At 36.3% G+C, this 23464-nt stretch overlaps 2 protein-coding genes across 2 annotated transcripts; both read left to right on the plus strand.

The window, feature by feature from the left end:
* The first annotated feature begins 4118 nt into the window (after positions 1-4118).
* Positions 4119-11688, plus strand: LOC106180047 (homeobox protein CDX-4). Its single transcript, XM_013563946.2, has 2 exons — positions 4119-5406; positions 9990-11688. The coding sequence occupies exons 1-2, from the start codon at positions 4812-4814 to the stop codon at positions 10478-10480; spliced, it is 1086 nt and encodes a 361-aa protein (XP_013419400.2). The 5' UTR covers positions 4119-4811; the 3' UTR covers positions 10481-11688.
* Positions 11689-20288: 8600 nt separating this feature from the next.
* LOC106180984 (GS homeobox 1-like) lies at positions 20289-23464 on the plus strand. Its single transcript, XM_087009946.1, has 2 exons — positions 20289-21290; positions 22303-23464. Exons 1-2 carry the CDS (start codon positions 20831-20833, stop codon positions 22854-22856), a joined length of 1014 nt encoding a protein of 337 aa, XP_086866072.1. The 5' UTR covers positions 20289-20830; the 3' UTR covers positions 22857-23464.

The raw sequence follows: 23464 nt of genomic DNA on the forward strand, positions 1-23464 counted from the left end.
AAAGGAACATACGTCACTGCAGCACGTCCCGCCATGAAACGTTTTACTCACTTTGAAAATTCAATTATCATTGGTTTTGTTCTTTTGTTTATCTCCTACAATTTTAACGTTGTAAAAAATTATGCTAATCTCCTGTATAGAGCAGTTAATTGTTTTTGAGCGACTTTAGTTTGCTTGTCGCTGAATATTAAAAAACGGGGAAAATACACCTTACCGACAGTAAAATACGCATTAAAGAAACTATTTTTCCACCTATGATCCAAATATTATATCAGAAATGTCAAATTTTCATGGAAACATAATATATTTTTCGGGCAGCAACAGAAACCACTGTTTTCTATTTCACCAAGTACTTGGGCAAGTAGATGAAACTTTCTGACAATTTTTCTGGGGAGCGTAACGTAGCAATAGCCATGACGCAAAGCCCCTTGAGTTAAAGTTTAAATATTTATAAAAACATATACGTTATGTATAATTTACCATGACTGAATCATTACACAATATATTTGAACGCGGTATTAAAATTAAATGATCCGGAAGGCTAATTTACCGGAACTTACGCTACCGTGGTAAAAATGAAAAATTAAATTAAAATTGAGACTGTCGTGGATTTTTTGTTTCATACACATATATGTTTTAAAAAATAAAATACCACTTTGAATTCATTCAATTTAATTTTTGGACACTTCAGCATGTGAAATGCACCTCTATCTGGGTTTTGGGGTTATTATATCTTTCCTAAGCGACAGATGTATATCCTTGGATAACTGTAGGCAGTTGAAAGATATTGTCTTTGTCCTGGTGTGTTCGTTCCGATAATATTCAAGAGTTGAGAAATGAAACTTTTGAAAAGGGAACAGATGTCAGACATATTCTTTTGATTTTGTAAGGAATCTGTCATTGCACAATTTTAACGTATGGCAAAGCAAATTGTATGAACAATTCGTCTCCAAAACAAAATTTTAATTAAAAAAAAAAAAAAAAAAAAAAAGATATATAACATGACGAAGTAAAAATTTTAAAAAGAATGAAAGGTCGAAAATAAATCCAAACCAAATATGCATTTGAATACCAGTCAAACTAATTTAATCGTGTCTGTCAATAACAACAACAGAGGAATGTAAAATTATTCTGATCTATATATTCAACATATCAGAAGGTTGGCTGCATTTGAAGGCATGTAGCACTCTTCTTCACGTTAGTAAATTCAGACGATAAATAGTATACAATATATTTTCATATACATTTTCTCAAATTACTGAAAGAAGGCGCGAACTTTTCTTCATACCTTAGCACTACTTAATATATTCTCATTTTCTGCCTATATGCGTTTTTCTTCAGACGTGTATCGCTTCTAGGACGATTGACAGACAAGGCCGTCCGTTCTGGGATTAGCCAAATCTCGTCAAAATTCAACCAAGCGTCACCGGCGGCACGCGTGAAAATTGCAATTTATCTGGCGCGTGTCTGATTCACTGGAGCCTGATATTGGCTCGCGCTCCCTATTAATACGTAATTTATGATAATAGCCTAGGGGATAGCAATCGTAACTTAGTTCCATTTTGTTCCTAAACAGAAAAGTTTGTAACCAATAGCCCGATGAAGAAAGCCCTCTTTTGTTATTGTTGTGTTAAAAGCGAGAAGTCACGCGACGAATGGCCATTGGAGACAATTAGTTTCCAGTATCGCATTGATTAATAGCTTTAGGACTTCATCAAAATGTCCAGAAACGGCCGGGTCATTTAAAAGCGTTTTAAGACTTGATTTACGGACTAACATGACTCTATGTTTTCTCAATTATTCAAAATTGTGAGGTATATTTGAAAATAATTACGGATCTATCCGATATCATTGTTAGGTAGGTATAGTATATTCAGTTCAGATGTAGAGCCGGGCAATAAATGAAGTAATTTATTGTTTTATGGTTGCAGCCGAGAAGTTTCACAACAGATGTTCATGAGACGCCGTTACTTGTATGGGAGGCGACCTCTCGTCTCCCGAGACAAGTATCGCGAGACTTTAAGAGCATCTACTGGACGCCAGACAAGTGTTAATTTCAAACTAAGCACAGCTTTCTTTGCAACGGCGAAGATATCGCTAAGCAGATGTGCTTCGATGCTCGGTTTTGAAACGATTTTCATTTAGATTCGGAAATCATACGATTCTCATTCTTTCTTTGCTATATCGGTTGCATTATTAGTCAGAAAATCTCAATATCTTTATCATAGTATTGACGCAACCACTTCACAGGTCGTTGAAGGCCATAAATTAGACTCGAAAATCTCCGTTGGGAAGCTTAGGCAATTTTATTACTTCATATCATATTTCTGTTATCTGGGGCTAGTCTGGAGAATGCTTGTCATGAAAATTGTTGCCATGTTTCAAATGTTCTGAGGATTAATTAGAGGGTAGATTAAGTCATTAATTTCTCTGTTTACCAATCCACTTGAAATAAACAATTAATAGGTGGTTGATAGGCCGAGATGAAACGCAAAACGGCTCACTGCCGCCGCTTTGAAATCTACACACTTACTATGAAATGAACATACTTGATCAGTGTGCTTTGTGACTCGCATACTAAGCCGGATATGAGAAAATGAGAAATTGACTTCGCCGTTAATTGCTCTAAAACTCCAGACTGTAGATGTACTAAAATTACTTCATGAATTTTTATAATTTTGTGTCAGAATATCTGTGTTATCTTTTCCAAGATCATTTTCTGCTACTCTCATCATTAGTGTTTCTTTAAAATGATTTTGGCTTAATTATATCACGGACAAAATTCGTTATTATGTCCAAGATTTCATATTGTTTTAAAATTCTTTTTAATCTTACTTTTGTGCGGTTCACGTTTTGTAGATTAACAAATACTGGCCATAAAAAAACTAATAATAAAACAAAACAAAAATCAATGAGCACTTTCTTGACAAATTGAAGAGGCTACATGAAGGATCCATAATAATGGATCCACGGTAAGAAAAAAAAAAAAATGTTTCATTGAATCAGAAGCTTATTAGTCACAGTAGCGTTTCCATGTTAACCAGAGAGAGGGGGCTTCTTTTGGATATTCGAACATTCAGTAAAGATTTATATTGCTATGTGGGAGTTAAGTTCAACATTACCTGTGTTTTTACTGTGAAGAAGTGAAGTAGTAAATATTAAGGGAAATTGTTTGAACATGCAAACAGGCCAAAATAAAGCACAGGATACATGTACAACACGTTTTCCCCCGTTTTTCCCATTCGCTTTAGTTAAACAGGAAAAAGTTATTAAAAGACAAAAAATATTTTGTATTTTGTCTTAATACACTGTACACCTGAAACGTGAATCACAAACGAATGACAGTCAGACCTTTGCTACTTATTGACATGTAACTTGCTAGTTATGATTTATTTATATGTATTCTATAGGAATAAAATAGTGAGACATAAATATCTATTAACTAAATTAACTAATACTTATCGAACACATATTCCAAAATTAGTAACCAGTGTATCAACACCATCAACAAAACGGTTTATGCTCGCCCAATGCTGTAATATTTTTGCTAAAATGAAATACCAGTTCTGGACATGCATTAAATAATAATAGTAATAATAATAATAATTTATTCGAGCATTAAATGTTACAGTTACATTTGTTAGCCCTCTATACTACAAATATATAAATGAATAAATAGTTATACATCCCTATGGATTATTACTACTTATACAGTGTTTAAGAATATTAATTACAGTGTATACGTTGTTTAAAATACTTAAAGGAGTAATTTATTCCTTAAAATCTCCAGAATCAAACAGAAAAAAATAACGTTGTTAGGTAGTGCTCAAATCAAAGCGTAGCGTCGAATGATTTCACAAAAGCCTTTGATAAATTAAAGCGTACTATTATTTATGTTGGAATGTGTGCAAACAATAAACGCGGGCGTTAGAAAAAGGGGTTCCTTATCAGAGTCAGACTTGGAAATCGCTTCACATACACCTTAGCGATGTGATGAAAGTAAAGGTACAAGTTCCTATGGGCCGGTCGAGCCCGTCGCGTCTGACTTTACAGGTGAAAAGGACCGACAAACCGGACACCGGTCCCAAAACATGTGTTTTCTCGGCTCTGATTCAATGGGGAATAATTTAAGCGTCTGTGTGTTAATTACATCATGTTAAGTGTTCCTGCTCCAAACAAAAGCCGGAGCTGTTGAAATCAGCGCACAACTGCGCCCTGCGGCTGCTTATCTCGGGGGTGTAGGCGAGATCACAGAAGCCGCCCTTGGACTGGCGCACGCCAGCAACGGATCGGAGGATACACGCTTAGGAGAGAGAAAAGAAGAGGGAGGGGGTCCGAGGTGAGACCGAGATCACGTGATCTCGAGTGTCGGAGAGATGACGTAAAAGGACGAAACTACAGAGAAGAAGTTAGTCGACGTTTGGAATACGACGGATATAGATCAGGACTAGGAAACGATTCACCGGTAATACGTAGCGAGAAAATAAGTTGATTTCTCCATACTGTCTTCGGCGGACTGTACCTTGACGTGTGCCGTCCTTGGCAAGTTGGCTTGACACAGAAGAATTTTACGGAGTTTTTACGAGTTGTTAACATAGGTGGGAATTTATTGACACTGCTCTTACATGTTAGCATTCACGTCCTGAAGAACCGTGCTATCAGCTCTTGGTCGAGTTTTATTACCCTTACCGGGATCAAGCACACTTCAAGCAAAGCGACCCGATCTGCTGCCGTTTTGTTGATTGCCCAAGAAGGTTGACCCAACCGACGCCGTTGACTTTTTCCTCAATCTTAACCATTGCGTTTTTACAATGGTTCTAAAGTACGAACTAGACGAGACAGACTTTGATGTCATGTTCACCAACCGTCCACACCATCAGGTGCCCGCGGGGGCTTACTATGCGGGGTATAACCCCCAGGGTGCCACAGCTGACTTCGGCCAATACCAGATCCACGCAGGAGGAGAGGGGAACCCCCTCGGGATGCAGCCTAACCCCGCGGGTTCCCCGTCACAAGGATGGAGCGGGATGTACCCTACCAACGCCCCAGGATATGGTAGACCCGTCGGTTCCCATTATAACGAGTTTCCTGGTTACCCCTCCGCCGCTGCCGCCCAGCAAATGAGCACCCAGGGCCACATGGGCGCCTACTACACCTCGCCGCCACCGCCGCACATGGGGTACGAGCCTTACGGTCATTCTGGCTCAGTTAACGTCAACGTTCCGCCTGTGGTCAGTGCGGGTGACCATCACTCCACAGTGTCCAGTTACCACGACGGCAATATTGCGTCCCCAGTTCCTGCGAACGCTGTGGTGTCCAGTACGGGGACCATAGACATCTCCCGCCAACAGAGACAGCCGTATGAATGGATGAAGAAACAAGCGCTCCCCGCCACTCCCCCAACTGGTGAGATTTACTGCATTTTCACAACATTTCTTTTTCTTTCTTGCTTAATCTAAACTTTAATTCCATTGGTTTGAATGCCATATAAATTTACTTGAATTTGTAAAGAATGCAGGTTGAAAATTTTTCATCAGCCATTTTGGACATGTCGGCTGCTAAATAAGTACACGTAAACCCAAACGAAATATGTTGTTTATAATGTATTTTCATAAAAAATGATAGAAGCGTTCATTACCTAAAATCCAAAATTATTTATTAGTCTTGCTCATCCTCAAAAAGTGAAGCAAACAAAAAACTACCTGGAAAATTTGGTTCCACATCCGATGTCTTTTGTGCTTTTTCGAGGACTCGCTGTAATTTTAATAGTATGGTTTCTCTCCTGTGATGTTCCTTTTTTCACAATATTGACAAATGTTGTTAGCGAATATTACATTTCCTGCATGATAGGTTGTCTCCATTTTTAAAAGAAAAATAACGTGGATTCAACGCCATAGTTATCCTGTGCGTAATATCATGTCACTAAAATCATCCAGTCGCGACATATTATATTATGTCTAGATTCGTCGCTATAATCCTATAACACCCAGTGTTGAGTAAAATCAACTGTTAAAAAAATCTGAAAAATAATTCCTCATATGCGGCCGGCATTTATGTGAAATCCAAACCTAAGTTTCCTCTCCCGCAGTTTGTATCCGAATGATCACAGATAGTATCAGGAACACATATAAACTCCGTGGCTTAATATTTATTAGGCGCAATTTGGATGCAATAGATGTTATAAAATAGGTATAGGAAAAATGACAAGATATTATTACAGAAATAAGATACATGACCCTTTTATTTGGGTCTTTTATATTTCTTATATTGCCATTGTTAAATCATTAGGCCATAAATTTGATTTCACCTACCTTACGCAGTTGCAATTCAAAATAATTTATATTTGGTTCCCGATATTTATAGGTGTTGAGGTAATGACAACTTTATTAACACTTTACAGCATAAAACATAACGGATGTCTTTTTTTACTGATTTTAAAAGGTATTCTCATGATTTAAATGTCTTTCATTCATTCATGCATACAGTCAAAATGTTAAAGGTAAAAATTTGCGTTTTTGAATAGGCCCTAAAATCACCAAGGAAATCTGAATTTAAACCTATGAAAAATTATCCTTTAAACATTCAATTGTTTTAATTTAGGACTGAAGCCATTAATGTTTCCCACGGAGCTCCCCTACCCCCTAACCGCTCCAACTTAATATTATGTTCATCTTTAATACAAATAAAACTAACTCTTTAAACTTTCCCACGCAAATCAATCTTAGTATAGTTGGTTTGGCACAGATTTAAACGAATTTTTGTCACTTTGAACTTAAGCGCTTCGGACATCCTAATTTAAAACAAGTGTCATTTCCCACGTATCGCCCTATGAAAATATTTTTAGGTCAGTTAAAAGGGATTTTAATTATTAGCAGTTGGCTTCACCCGCTACATGCTCACAAATCCGTATGCAAACGATATATTCAAATATTATTGGATTTATATAACCAAACTGAATCCTAATGCCGATGATTTCCCACGAAAGTAATAGAAATTCAACGTCCTGATTTAAACAGATTACAATTTGGCTTCTGATCACGCAATGAAAGTCAGTTTTGACCTAAGTCGTTTACACTTCGGAAGTGTTTAACAGAATAAACGATTTGCCTTTCGCGTAAAACGTGATTTAGACGACCTCTCATGCAAGTAACCTGTTATATCTGTGATTTATCCATTTCTTTTGATGAGGTTTTCGGGCTGACACAATAGCCCTGATTAATTACGTTAAAATGCTTCTATACACAGTAATCAGGTCACGACTGGACTGTAGAGATTAATATATCAAATGTCGAATACGCTTACCAAACCAAAAATGTAAAAAAGCGCCAGTTCGGTTGGTAGAAAATTTTAATAATAAAAATTATTATTATTATAATTATAGTGATGCTGATAACTTGAGCGAAAAAAATAATAATGATGATGAAGATGATAACTTAAGTGAACATTTCATATTTCCAACACTATAGCGGGGTAAAGTTCACAGTGAAAGGAGTTGGCTATAGTATTTGCGAATGCTTACAATATATTAATATAATTGCGCTCTGAGATATATTGTAAGGTGTGATATTATTCCATTACATCGCAAGCTGCGATTTGCATCATAAAAAATTCCAATATGACAAATTTCAGAAAATATCTGCGAAGAGATCAACAAATATTGTAGCTAAATCAGATTGATTCTAATTCGTATGATTAAAATATCGAAGGCACTCGTTTACATTTGATGTGACAGAACATGTGGGTAATTTACAAAAATGAATGATGAAACTGAAGAGCACTGCGCGTGCCTGTTTTCCCTCTGAGATGTTAGTATCGAAAATTAATGAGCTCTACCCCTTCATGTGTTCAGACCCGCGCCATTGATGTATTAGTGTAATCTCATTATAACACGTCTTCATGTTGTGGGTTGTTATTTTTGTTGTCTCACGAGGATCTAGCCAAATAATTAGAGTTCCTTCGATGCTAAATCTTACACCAAGATTTACTGTAAGTTGGTGTTTGACAACTTAGCGTTAAATGAATCCCCTGCATCGACGTAGCTGCGGGCATGCGGGCAGATTTGTAGTTAAACGAGAATTAAAAAATCTCTGATGTTCTTTCGTTTAGGGGTGTAAAATGTTTAAATGACTTACAAAAAATTGCAACAACTTAAGGGATTATATCTAGTTATTAGTGTATACAAATCAACTGTATAACAAAACACTCAATGATATAATGATACAGTTCTTTCATATGTATAATGTTAAATTTAAAGAAGGATATCTGAAGGGCCTTCCTGTCCCGCCACGCTAAGGTGCGTGTACTGAGCAATTGTTACTGAGACTGTCATTGTTTTTAAATATATTAAGGTTTGTAAACATGGGTATCAGCTCAAAAAGTTTTTTTACAGACACCCCGTCTCCTTTTTACTTAGTATGCATTATTGTCTTGCATGTAATGAGAGACAACTTGAACAATAAGATGATTATTATCAAATGGCAAAGCCGTCTCAATGATCAGAAAGACCGCCGTTTTTGTATCTGGTCTCCGCTTTAAAATTTTGGACTGGAAAGAACCGGCGGCTTGACATGAAAGGCACGGTAGTAATTATAATCACGGGTGCGCTCGCTTTATTAAGTAGTGCTCAGCTTAATTGCGCGTAAAATTAGCCCGCCACTCCCCGCTGGGTGCGTCTGACTTAATGTCTGACTCGTGCTCGTGTTTGTAGTTTTACCGTCTCAGAGGGAAATCTAGCCCCCATACAGCATGTCTTCATAATGTATCCTTTGATTAACCTTAAAATTAATCCTTTTATATTTTTAAATTATAGTACCGCGAGGAGCTTGCGTGACAAAACTTTTAAAGGGATTATAACTCTTCGTATGAGGTCTATATTTCACAATAAAAACATTGTGAATAACTCATAGAAATATATTCTTTTTTACCACAAAAACGGCAGTTATAGCTATTATTCTGATATCTGAGCTTGTCTTCAGACCACGTGACCTCCATTGATGGCTGTACTCTGTTAAAATCTCTTAAGAGATTAATCTCTTAAAAGATTTTAACAAAAAAAAAAAAAAACAAACCTTTGAGAAAAAAAAAAAAAAAAAAAAAAAAAAACAGGGACTTACTTTGAATGTAAAAATGGATTCATTAACCATTGGTTAGTATGGGAAAATTGTTGTTTACTCCAGGAATTTTTTTTTTTTTTTTTTTTGGCCGAAACGAAGAGTTATTATCCCTTTAAACATCCCAGATTTTCAAATTCATTTTTGTGGATCATATACTATATAAATGCATATGCATATATATATATGTATATACTTGTGCGTTGTTGAGAAGTCAATAGATAATGCTGTAAGGTATCACAGCGTGGCTTTTCTCTGAATAATTCTCTCCGCAAGTTACACGTAAAACTGATTTGCAAGATTTTTTTGTTATGAATATATTTCAATATGATGCTGGGATAAAATGATGACAATCATAAGATGGCATTTCTTTCACTTATATTGGTCTTTGCTCACATAAAGAACATCGCGGAGCAGACCTGTTTAATATGTCTTATTATAATGCACCATGTTAAAATTGTTATAAAAGAGAAATGCGCAGTAACTATTAGGTGCAGATCTAGAGAGACACTAAAAGTATGACTTATTCTGAACGAGGTCGAGTGGTTATAGAGCATTATTTATGCAATTTTAACTTAAAAATGAATTGTAAAAGTGTCATGGAAAATACGTATAAATGATTTCGTTTGATAAATCAAATCTTAATTTACGTTTAACGTCGCTATACAAATTATACGAATATTCGACGGAGTCGGCATTTTAAAGTTAATGATGACTGCAAAATTATTTTCAGATTAAAGTGAGTTGGTTTTATGTTCCCGTAAACACGACTTGACGTGCTAAAATTATTCGACTGTTTAAAACTTTTTTTTTTTTTTTTGAAAAGTAAAATCCTATAGGGAGCTATTTTGATATATGTTTTTACTACTTCGTTTTCAGGAAAAACAAGAACAAAGGACAAATACAGGGTAGTTTACAGCGATCATCAGAGGTTGGAACTAGAAAAAGAATTCCACTACAGCAAATACATCACCATTAGGCGAAAATCAGAGTTAGCGTCCAACCTAGCCTTATCTGAACGACAGGTCAAGATATGGTTCCAAAACAGACGCGCCAAGGAGAGAAAAATCAACAAAAAGAAACAGATGGAGTTAGGAGGGCAGACGACAAACAGCTTCCATTTGGCGCAGACGACAATGACGACACTTTCGGGACTGGAATCCTCTGACAAAATGGATGACGTCACACTACAGGGCAGTCCCGCACTTCAGAACAGCCCGAGTGCACTCAGTAACAGCAGTGGAAGTTTACATCCAAATGACTTTCAGCAAATGGTCAATAAAGTTGAGGCATCACAGGGAAATATGGATTTACAAGGTCAAGGACAAAATCCGAACCAGAGGCATAGTCCAGTTCATAGTCACTGCTAAAACTGACATTGTTTAGCACCCGGCACATACAAAATCGTATATAAAAGTCTAAAACGCAAAGAGGCAGCCTGGTCTCTTTAAGATTTTTGCATATTATTAAAATAAATCGAGAAAAGTGCAATCATTGTGAAACTCTTGCCATTGGGAACTTAATCGGAGACAAGGTGAAATAAAGTGAACTGTTTTGACTTTTTATTTTGGATTTTTATCACAACTTTTTGACTCTGTGTCATTGTGTGTGTGAGTGTTTATTTTTCACTAACACAAATTTGCATGAAACATGTATCGTGCAGTATTTGAGGACCGAAAAAGTATAAACAGAAGGGAACCTTATTTTATATTCTTGGAAACTGTGTCTTATCGTTTCTTTAACGGAAATGTCGTATTTTAGCCTACACATCAATATCACCCATGATGATTTTTTAAAACTTGGCGCTATTTGTTGTTGAAATGCTGGTCATTGTATGCCCTTTTTGTATGAAAGTGAAATTATAATTACTACACATATCAGCTGTTACCTTGAAGCTACAGAAGACTCAGGGAATATTTGCTCATGTTTGGCATAATACATTGCATGATTTCACATCTGTTTTAGCTTAAGGTCACGTTGAAGGTTTTTCCCTTGCAGCGCAACAAGTCCGCTATCATCAGCTGAAATAAAGGTCATTAATTTCAACGAATGATCACTAATAACGTCTATATTTGTGCAAGGCTAGTTATTGATAAAAGAAGAAAAGAACTATTGTTTCATTTATGGTTTGTTCATGCTAAATTCTTTTTACAAAATTAAGAAAAACTTGTAGGTAGTACTTGCACTAAAGGTGTGAAGGGTGTAAGGAGAAAGTGTGAAAAGGGAAAATGAGTTTTATTACCACCTTGTGCAGTGTTGTACAATGTATAGTAGTATAAAATGTACTGCCATTTCTTTTCATACTTAGGATATTTAAATATGTTTTCCGTTTGATTTATGAATAGAATATCTTGCCACTTCACGAAAATTGCCAATAACCCTCCTTTGTTCAACTGGTAGGCTACATATTATCAGATGCTGTATTTATTCAGTAATGGGCATAGACCCAAGGCGAAAAGTGCACTTTTTATTTCACTTGAAACAAGCAATGTATTAAGCTTTTATTTAAATTATGTTGTAGACATTTCTAAATACACATTAAATTGATTTAGTAAAGAAATTGTGTTTTTTATTTGTACTTCAAAGCAATTTTTGCCACATATCGAATCATACCTTTGTAAAATTTAATGAATTAATCAATTGATAGGTGGATTAAAATATAAGGAAATGAATAATCAAAAAAAAAAAAAAAAAAAATGAACGAACGAACAAATAGATAACATATAAATGAAAGAGTAAACAGGTACCGAGTAAAAAATATAATTATTCAAACTGATAGGAGAATAAAAAAAAAAAAGAGAAAGACAAAATATGGATGAAAATTTTTTTCAATACAAAAATACATATCATATGTAACAATGGTCAATGCAAATACATATCATATGTAACAATGGTCACCACGGATGAGGTGAGTTGCTCGATGTTGACACATGCATCGTCACCTCAGAATGGAATACATAATTCGTACAGCGCACATAATGTGGGTATCAAAAGAAATTTTTCAATATATTTTCGACTATTCTAAAACAAAATTTAGTGTTGCTGATTCATAAGTATTGTCTCTAGAGATGAAATCGATAGAAGAAATTAGCAAGATTGTACAAGATGGAACTCGTACGCTCTTCACGGTGAGATATTCTCTCAAATTATACTAGTAAACAGTGTGAATAATGAGATTTAGATCTGTCTATTCCATGTTTTCGTATTATTTTATAAGGTTAAATTCTTTAAAAGCCGATAATTTCTTTCGTTTACTGTGCTACCTACCTTTATTTCTAAAATTGACCAATGAAATTGTGTTAGGTGAGACACGCCGTATCCAATTGTCTGTTGTCACAGTCAAAGCAATCAAATTTTTGTTAAAAATCGATAACTTTTTTGAAATCTCGGTGACGAATATTCGTTCACAAAAGAAGTCTGATTTTTTTTCCTGCTCTTTTGATACTTCTCATTTTTCGAAGAGGAAGTGTTATCTTCTTTTCATCCAAATAATATCTGGCCATCGAATGGGGGTATTTTTCTCACTCTTTTTACCATTGCTTTCCGAAAACATTGTTTATGCTATGACAAAGAATCAGAAATTAATCAAAAAGAAAAAAAAAAACATCAGGCAATCGTAGAAGACTACCTCATGTGCGGATATTTACCACTTTTGATTTCTCATAATTTATCAGAGGACCGAGCTACATGTAACATAATTTTATTTCAAATGGTGTTCTTATACGATAGCTCAGTCATACTCTTTGAGTTTTCTACTTTATTGCATTGCCATAGATATATAGGCCTAGTATTAAAAGGTGGAACTTCTTTCTTTGCTAATACAACTAAATGGGTGTGGCGATGGTGGTGGCTGTATGTTACGTGTATAATTAATTGTAAATATACATAGACATACATACTGTAGTCATGACTGTGGATATTGAAGAAAAGGGCGTATTATAATGCTAACTTGAATACAACACACGTCATGCATTATTCTATAGATCATATACTGTGTATATTGTTTACATTCTTAAATATGATTTACGACCATGTAAAACTGCACCTTTGAACAGTATATTTATCTTTGCTTTTCAGTGGGCGACTCAGTTTTTTTTTCATAATACTGATTTTTTAATATGTATTCTGAGAGCGTCGACCCTGAAGCCTTATTTGGTATCTTGTTTGTTGCCCATAATTGTATTTCTCGTGTGGTCGGATGTGGTGTGGCACGATTACACACACACACACACACACACACACAGAGAGAGAGAGAGAGAGAGAGAGAGAGACTGGATCAAATAATCTTAAACACGATAACTTCATCTGATTCTCAGTTCTATAGCCCGAAAGTACTTTCTATCATTAAAAAAGAAAATAAATTAATAGATAAAAGAAAATCACTCGGAATATATTGAAAGGGGAGAATTGTGGGATCTTTGTCGCTATAATTTAATGTTGGACTTTACAAACACGTGCCTTCTTACTGTCCACAATTATTTTTAAAAAATGGCGGAAATAGAAATTTGTTTTCATAGTGCACAGTGTAGTATCATTCAACAAGTCTGTCATAAATACTGCCACTTCAAGACGTTTCTCGAAATGTGTTTTTTTTTCATGGTTGTATTTTTGAGCCAGCAGCAATATGCTTCTTGTACTGATTTTGGGACTAAAGCAAAACTAATTTTCTCTCTTAAAAAAATTAACCGATTGTCTAATAGGCGTTAGAATTTATCGTGGAAAACTTGCTAAAAATTTGCTTGGAACAAAGATGCCTTTGAAATGATCTATCCTGTTTTCGATAATTAGATAAATCAAGTTAATTACACCGCAGTGTAAATAAGAGGCTAAAACATTTAATTATTGGGCAATTAATAAGTGAAAGGGAAAGTTCCGTGTGATACTTACCAAGAGAGATATAAGACGCGATGTGTTGGTTAATAATGAACTAAATTTCCCCCCATTTATCCACTGTAATTATAAGTAAGCAACATTATCCGATCTTATCTTTTCATAAAATCTTATGTAAATAACAACCCGCTGTTAAACAGTGCGACAATATTCAACTGGATATTATAAAGGGATGATTACATTTCTATTGTTTCTCGTATTAATTTCGATAATCTATTGAGGATAAATAATCATTCAATATTTTAATGGGAAAACTTGAAAATCGGGCGACGTTCTCAACAAGTGAGCGCGCGCGTCCAATGCTCATAAAATAAACACGCTCGTGTGCTCTATTCAAGGCGAATCCAACGTCTATTTCCTCCTCCATCGATTCTCAGTAACTGATGAATATTATGCACCAACGATCAGGAAATAATTTAATAAATTACTTCCCCTAAGAAAAATATGGGAAAAGCAAATAAGCGCTTTCTATTAAGACATTGGCCATTGGGCTTTGATTCGAGGTCGTGAAAAGGATTAGTTACGGATGGGCTGTTGAAGTGTATCACTAACTCCGCTCTTAAAGGATTTGGCACGTCTGATTGGTTTGATAGAACAACTCAAAGCTGCCAGCGGCGCGTGCGCACTCGCTCCGCGGGAGACAAGTTCCCAGGCTTGGGGATTTGCGTAATTTGTTAATCCGATGAGATAATGACCTCTCGATATTGAGTATTACCGAAGTTCAAGAGGGTCATTTGTGTATGGTAAAGATAGGCATGCAAATACAACACAAAGATAATTAAATACAATATATACATGCATTTCAATGCATATAAACTGATCATATAATGATAAAAATAGACTTTAAAATAAAATACGACATTTTTTAATTTTCATTTTTTTCAGAATTAAAATATATACTTAACTCTGTTTCAAGGCAGAGTCAATGCAAAACCATGGAAATCGGCATATATATTCACATTTAATAATAATTTCTTAAGTCTGAAAAAATTCCCCATGCCCACTCTAGAGACATCTTTCTGTCATCTCATTTTTCCAAATAAATGAAGTAATATTTTATATTGTTTGTATCATTAAACCATTAATGTAGAGAACTGGCAAATGTATAAATGTGTCACTTAGAACCCAATGAATTATTATTATTATTATTATTATCTCATCAGGAAATCGAATCGTACGTATTTATTTAAATTTTACGAATCCGGCTAGTGAAGGAAAAATAATAGACCAGGCATTTGAAAACTATAATGTCATCAACCATGTACCACAGGGCCCATCGTTCACACAACGTTCTACACCAATGACCACGCTGAACAACGAAAATTGATTCAATCCGATTTTCCTCCACGGCGTTTGGCTACATTTCAAGATCATGTTCTTTATCCCAGTTATTACGTGTCGGCGTCTGGTAACCTGACCACGCGGACTGTCACTTTCGCGTAAGAAGACCTTTCAAAATTGAGGCACATTATCAACTTGTTACAGTTCCGCTCATATCTGCTTTGACGCGGCGGTGTGTCTCCTTGTAATGTATATATGGGGCTTTGTCTGTTCATAAACAGATATGGTCACTATCTTTAAAAAGTTCATAGAGGTTATCGTTCAATAAGTTTGATATGTCGCCTGAGGATCTTGGATTTTGCTGGTGGCGGTGGGGTGAGATGGGGGGGGGGGGGGTGGAGGAGGGGAGGGGGAGGTCATGGATAAAAATATTTGCTTTGCTTCGCTAGAAATTAAAGAAAAAATAGTGGACGGGTGTGATTTTGTAATATGTAAAGTGCAAGGGTTGAAATCATTCTTAGTTTTATCTCATTCCACTTGTAATAAACATATTTGGGTGGGGGGATACAAAAGGTGAGAAGAAGGTACATATACCTCCGAATGTAAGGAGCACTCTGTGCCTTGTGGATCAAATTTTGAGTTGTTCGCTATCTTGTGGGTTCGTAAAACTGAATATACCGTTTAATAAAATCTACTTCATTTCACTTACACATTTTTGTGCGATCCGTGTATCTTAACATTTTACAAAACGGTTGGGCGATGAGAATTTATATCTTGTGTCTGTGATAATTGTGTTAGTAATACTACAAACGATGTTGTTAAGTGGGGATTTGTTATCTTAATATTATATCATGTTTACAGCAATCTGCACAGAAGCAAAGATACCCGCAATTTGTAAAGGTAGAAATCCATAACACCCTCATGTATGCTTAAAGATAATACCGGTAACAACCAACTTCTAAATATATCTCTTCATAAACTAATGAAGTACTTGAAATACCTTTATTATTAATTCAAACGTCTCCCTTAAGCATGACCATACTTATAACTAATCACGGCGATGCTCTCTAAGTAATAATAAAACAATAGCCCAGTTGGATTATCAATTTTATTGAGAGTCTATTTCAATGATATCGGCGATAATTATCCGAAAGGGAAATAAATCAAGTAATCTCATTTCCGATCGACTTCTGGTTTAACAGAGTCAACAACGTCGCCCGCATAAAGGACAATAGCGTTAACTGTCAACCGACTTCACCTCTTGGGTAAACAACGAAGTAAACTAATAAAAACACTTACAGCGTTCGCTGTTTGTGCATCAGTTGTCGTGGCACGCGTGCTGTTGTTCAAGCTGTCTCACTAAAGATCACACTGATTTGAACCAATATGAATATTGGTCAAACCTATTACTTTTTAGAAAAGAGCCGTCCATTTGATTCCTTAGTGACCGAAGAGGGCTCGCGTATATATATAATTTGTATAGTAGGTTAAAACACACGGGAAAAACTTTTCTTTATTGTGTACAATCTAGATCCAACTATGGGTCCTAATACAGAAATGCACATTACAATACAATTCACAAACAGTATGTTACACGCCACCCCGGGAATTAACTTGTACAAAGAATGAAAAAAAAAAAATTAAAATAAATAAATATTACATTTAGACTGGTTAAATAAAACTCCCACCTGCAAATTTCCCTTTACCAGTTATTATTCTGTGGACATTTGTGCTGGGGCAGTACAGAGATTAGCCATCTATTTAACCAGAGACATATCTGTTAATATTTAGTGAAAAAAAAAAAAAAACAATCTGTGGCCCTGGTAGAGGGTATCTGCAAATATTGGCTAAGAATAAATGCACGGGTAGATGGCGGTCGAATTAAGATTTTACCGTGACTGGTCAACAGGGGTCAAGACCGTGAGGTCAAAACTGGACTTTCATCTGAATGACAGTTGAGTCAAAGTGCGGAAGCCCACATTCAGTTTTAGATGGCCTCACTTTCTAAAAAACAACCCAAATTCATGGATTCAATTTATTAATATAAAATACATAAGTCACAAATAATGTATCTTGTAAATTCGAATACATTCTCAAATAGCAAATAGGTCGTCTTTCTTCCATTACTTAGGCTTAAACATAGCTGAAAAATGTTCACCCCGTCTCCGTATTGGGTGCGGATGCACACGTGCATGTGAACGTAAGCGCAGGGGTTGTATTGTCCCGAACAGAACTCGAAGAAAGGGAAGTTGCAATGCACGTATAATTTATTTATATTTTTCTCGATCATGAAATGTGTACTTGCTGTAATTGCCAGAGCCCCTGTCGCACTATCACTTATAAGAAGAACATTTAATGTCATTCAAAGAGACACTTGACCTCAAATAGTACATCTTAATACTAGTACTGCCACTTAATAAGCTTTCTGTCAACAACCCTGGAAGGTTAAAAACACATGCCTTTTTCCCCTGGGAAAACCTTAATAGCAGCGTGCAGGCGGGGTTACGTATTGTACACACACGCGAAATCATATGCACACATGCAAACGTGAATGCTCGTGCATTCAGGAACTTAATACAATTCCAAGTTCAGAAGAATACGGTGGTTATTGAGATATAAACCAATTGGCAATGGCAAACAATATATATACATATATGCATACCGGGATTTTTGCACTATCTCTATAATGGTGGTTTGTGATTTCATCTCCAACACATTCTATTTAATTCTTAAATTGGTTGATATTTACATACTTACCGTAAAATAAAAGAATTGAGGAAATAAGGATCCCTTCCTGCTGGAAGAGGCACTTTGGTATATCTGAAACTATAATAGTAATTAAGTCTACAGCCGATATACATACTGTATACCAAACACGAGTGTCGTGATGCATGTGTGGGAATAAAAATAGACAAAAGTGTTCAAAACTAATGAAAAGAATGGATTAGTACCAGCTCGCCGGAAAATTTGACCGACTTCTAAAGCGTAAAAAAGTGCCTCCAGCGTTTTAATCAGTGACGTCGCGTTTCCATTTCTGTAATGCCCAGTCAGTGAAATGACCCTAGCAAGCGTACCGTAAGCATTGGTCATTTTAATTCTCCGCCACTTCTTATAACAATGAAGTCTTTTCAGCGCACTGCAGTGTTTCTCACGAATCAAACAATGATCATGAACTCACACTTTCTTTCACGACCGAAACAAACAGCGAAGTCTTTCGCGGCTTGATTTTGTGTACAAAGAATTGCGCAACGTTGAGACCTTACGTCATATATACCTCACTCCGTATCAATCCTTGATAAAGTCTTTTTGAAAATTAATTTTGTTATGAAACATATTTTAACTTACCACCAGGTTAATCAATATTGAACATATTGGACTCAAGGGAAGTGACCATTTTGGGCACATTTCCACTTATCTAATGGTAAATCAGCATTGAAAAAGACGGCAATATTCTAAACCGAAACAAATCGACGTACACTTTGTCTTGCCTCTCTGGTTTTCGCTCAAAAACCGAGACAGCACGACTGTCGGAAAAGTAGAATTCGATTTGGATATCTCTTTTCTCTCTTTTTTTTAATTTCTGACTTTTACATGTCCTGAAGTTTTAGGTTAGTGGGGTTGGATCTGGTACACGGGCTGACAAGGACAGGTAGTCCTTTTCGGCGTGACACACACACACACACACACACACTCATGATGGATGAAATAAAAGACGGTGGAGCGTACATACTCTTTGCTCAGCAAGCGCCAATTGAGGAGCCTCTCGATGCTTGCTGTCAAATACAGAGATTGGTAAAAATGTGAATGTAAAGTGCAAGTGAAAATGTCCTTATGAATTGTCTCCATTGAGGACACAACCTGTGTGCACATTTCAATTCCTTTGAAGTTGAAAGTAGTGTTGATTTCTAGCAAACCAAACCATCAGCAGTTTGTTTCGCTTGGTTTAAAATATTAAATTAATCGGCCCGCATTCGTACTAGAGGTTTTTTCTCTCAAAATGCACAATGGGAAAGTTAAAGTAACACCTCACACAGACGACCCTCATGAATCAGGTAAGATAACTAAGATAAATCAAACAATGCAGCGGCCTCTTTTCAATAGGACCAGTTAATCCTAGCCGCTAAACGGGTCATTAGCAGGCAGTAGAAGCGGATCGAAGAAGGTAAAAAGAGAAAATAAAAACAAGACAATAGTTACGAGAGTAAATGTGCTGTGACAATCAGGGAAATGATTCCAGGTCGGTGACATTTTCATGGAGTATAAACGTCAATTGACCTCAACTAGAACAGAGAAAAATAAGAAAACCAGTCATTTACTGTCACACAATGCCAAAGGTAAAATAGATGTCCATACTTTATTAATTTTAAATAAATATATACATGCTTTATATTCCATACAATATTATAATACATGTATAAATACCATGAGATATCGATCTATTTATTCACCTAATTACAATATATAATATTTATGTCTCAACACTTGTACTTAATAAGAAATATACATTATTAACAGGTATGTGTTTATACATTAACAACCAGTTAAAATACAAATGTATGATCATGGACTTATGTGGTTGACTTCAGCATACGGGTGAAGATCAGGTCCTACTTGATGATATCGGACTTGCAGAATTTGGAAAAAATGGAAAGTAATTTAAAAACCCACACGTACACTAAACGTCTGCTTCGGTCTTTATCATTAATTAAAGGTGTTCAAGAAATGAACATGACCTTTGTAGTAATGATTAAAAGCAGACATTTATGATCATATTAGTTTAGGCCTAGTGGCCGAGGTTTGTGTTACAAAGAATAGACATTTTGGAAGGTTTTGAAATAGGGAAAAGTATAGCAATCCTTTCGCCACGGGTCATTATAGATATTCACTACCCTCTACCAGGGCCACGGATTAATCTTTCATCAGACATTCACAAATATGTCTCTGGCAAGCAAACTGTAATGAATTAGCTAGGGAGACATCAGTGAACATCTAGTGAAAAAAAAAAAAAAAAAAAAAAAAAACTGCGGCCCTGGTAGAGGGTAGATAATCGCCCCGATTTGCTACTAATCGGAGGCATTATCTCATCGAATGTCGCGTGGACTGTGCAGTGCACAACGCTCAGCGCGGATCTTGGGCAATTCCTGTCATCTTGCAGATAAATCCCAATATCATTTCAAATGTGTAAATGACAAATCCTGACAGGTGGCCACGCCCCTCACATGGTAATCATGAATTAAACGGGACCAACTTTTCGATCGATGGCAACGCGAGATTGTATAGGCTGAGCCGTCAGAGCGGGCTCATTAGGAGCCGCTGTTGGTTCAATTTTCTATCTCTCCAAAGATCGATCACGGTCTGAAATGCTGATTAAACAGACCCGCGGGTTACAAAGGATGAAGAGTATATAAATAGGTGCAGAATTAAGCGGAAAGTAATAAGCCGCAAATTTAGCCTAGACGAGAGGTGCTTGCGTTACGACGCCATTCCCGGTTAAATTTGATTCGAAGTTTATTACGCAGGCCATCCACGCCTTGGCAAATACGATAAATATGTCCAAATCGTTCCTGGTGGATTCTTTGATTTTGAAGCAACCCGGCCCTAAGCAGACGGCAGTTTCGCATCCGCAGTATGGAGGGTTTACGGCCGCACACCAACATCACCAACATCGGCTGGTTGAGAGGCAGCTGTTGGATTCCTGCGGATTTCCCCAAGGTCCACCAAATATCTACGGGACGTGTTGTCCACTCTGCGTCCATCCAGCGACCGCAGCGTCTATCACAGCGTCCATCCCACCACTGCCCGCTAGAACTACTGCTCATCATCACCACCATCGTCAATTAGTCGGACACTTGACCGCTGGTCAACCGCCACGCAATTTACATCACGCTGTGAGGCCGGCGATGTCCTCCCCGAAGCTGTCGTCGACTCCGTCGCCGCCACGCCCAGAGGTTGCCATGGAAGAACGTTACAAACGCGTGCAAGAGGCGAAGTTTCGCTACTTACAAATGGGTAAGTGGTGTTTGTGTCATTGGAAGTCTGATACCAATTATATATTTATCTACCCATCTTGTCATTAGACTTATTTAGAACAACACAGTATTACATGTATGCTGTGCTGAGTGGTAACGTTTGCAGGGGATTTCACTCGGCTCAATTCCGAATTTGTTAGAGATGACAATTTTGTTCAAGACGAATGAAAAGAATTAAGGGTGAAAAAGTTACAAAGATCTTTTCGTTGAATAAAACAAAATAAATTAATTATAAAATGTTTTTTTTTCGTACAGGTCACCTTTTTGTTTGCCCCTGTGATTTTTCCAAGAAAATAATTTCTCTTATTAAAAAAAATCGGTGTTAACAAATGTACATTGGCTTATTTATATATTTTTTACCTGCTGATTAGGGTAAACGATAAAAATTCTTGGGCATTTTATCGGATTTGTAAGGCGAGTAAATTTTACACTGAAGAATAAAAACAGATATCAATAAAAAACGGTTATGGTGATGGAGGGAAAAAGCAGAGAAAGTTTTCCATCGGTGATATTCACAAACAACTATGATATTTTTGGCAGATAAATTTCTTTATTAATAGAGGTATCTTGTGTTTGATAATAAAGGTTTTTCCTTTGAGTGTTGTGAAGAACATGATGATAAGGTTAATAAAGAAAATTTCGTAAAACAGACGCCTTTTTTGCATTCATCCATGTTAAAATAATAATTGAGAAACCCACAGACTGTGAATGAATCCAGGTAATAAATGCCGGCGATTATTATGATATGTTCCATGCGGGTTCAGACACACGCACAAATTAAACGTATCAGCTAATTTGCCAGTATTTCTGAGTCGGCACTACTTTTTACTCATATTTGCATACCAGGTGCATGGTTTTTGTTTTTTTTTTCTGAAAAATTTTAATTGGATCTCTTTTAATCGCACGAATTATTGTAACCCTGTTTCCCCTTTTTTTTAAATTTTTTTCCTCGTTTTTTTTAAATAATGGTTTTTATTTCGTAATCGTTTCAGACACCAATGGCAAAGCAGACGATCTTCCCAGTAGCAAGAGGATAAGAACCGCATTTACGAGTACACAGCTTCTGGAGCTTGAGCGCGAATTTTCTGGCAATATGTATTTGACACGTCTCCGAAGAATCGAGATAGCCACTTACCTAAATCTTTCGGAAAAACAGGTGAAAATCTGGTTTCAAAATCGACGCGTGAAACAAAAGAAAGAGATCGAGGGGACGGCGGAGACGACCGAAAAATGCCGATGCCTACGGACGTGTCCGACGCGACAGCGAGGTGGCGAGAATGACGTCATCCATGACCACGATCACCGTAAGTTTACATGCAGTGAATCTTGCGTACAGACAAAGAGAGAAAACGAAGAAATTGAAAATCCAAACCAAGATTCCTTACAAACGAAAGAACTCGTTACCGACTGTAATTATTGTGAAGACGCCTTCACGCAAATCACCGACAATGAAGATGAAGGTGAAAACGAAAATTTGAAAGTGACTGTTGATGTCGAAACTGACGAGCAGACAACCAATGACACCGTGAAAGCGAAACAGACATAATATTGACACTGGATTGTCGTGACGTCTCGCAAAGAATGTCACCAAGTTACAGTCTTTAATTCTAGACAAACTGAGAAGGTTCTCACGACATATATTGTCCAAGTTTGAAGTCGTTTGTAGACGGACTCTTTGGGAATTCATAGTTTAGATAAATGTACGTTACAGATGTGCGTGATTTTATTAATGAATATAATTTTTCTTTTCACATTTTAAATTTTAAATATGGGATATCAATCTTAGTTTAGATATATGGACGCTAACATTATTTACTGTACGTAGGGCTAGTATAGGCGATCTCGACCTGTGATTAAATCGACAGCCAATAATGTTCACATGAAGTAACCAATATGAATACCTAAAGTAAACTTTGGTTAATTTTTCTTGTTTCCGCCTCAGTCTTAGACTAGTGCCTGTAGATGTATAGTGGTTTAGATTAAGAAAACAAAATCCTTAGTATTTGCTCCAATTTCTATTACTAAACCGTGTTATATGTAAATGTTTCACACATCATGTATTTGTTGAGAAGCATGTTTCGCTTGTTGATGTTTTTCTATGCAATAATTGAAATTAACTATGCAATTTTTCTATTAAAGGTATAACATCGTTCA

The sequence above is a fragment of the Lingula anatina genome, chromosome 3 (genome assembly GCF_051362555.1).
Source record: "Lingula anatina isolate TDL-2025a chromosome 3, LinAna3.0, whole genome shotgun sequence".
Taxonomy (NCBI): domain Eukaryota; kingdom Metazoa; phylum Brachiopoda; class Lingulata; order Lingulida; family Lingulidae; genus Lingula; species Lingula anatina.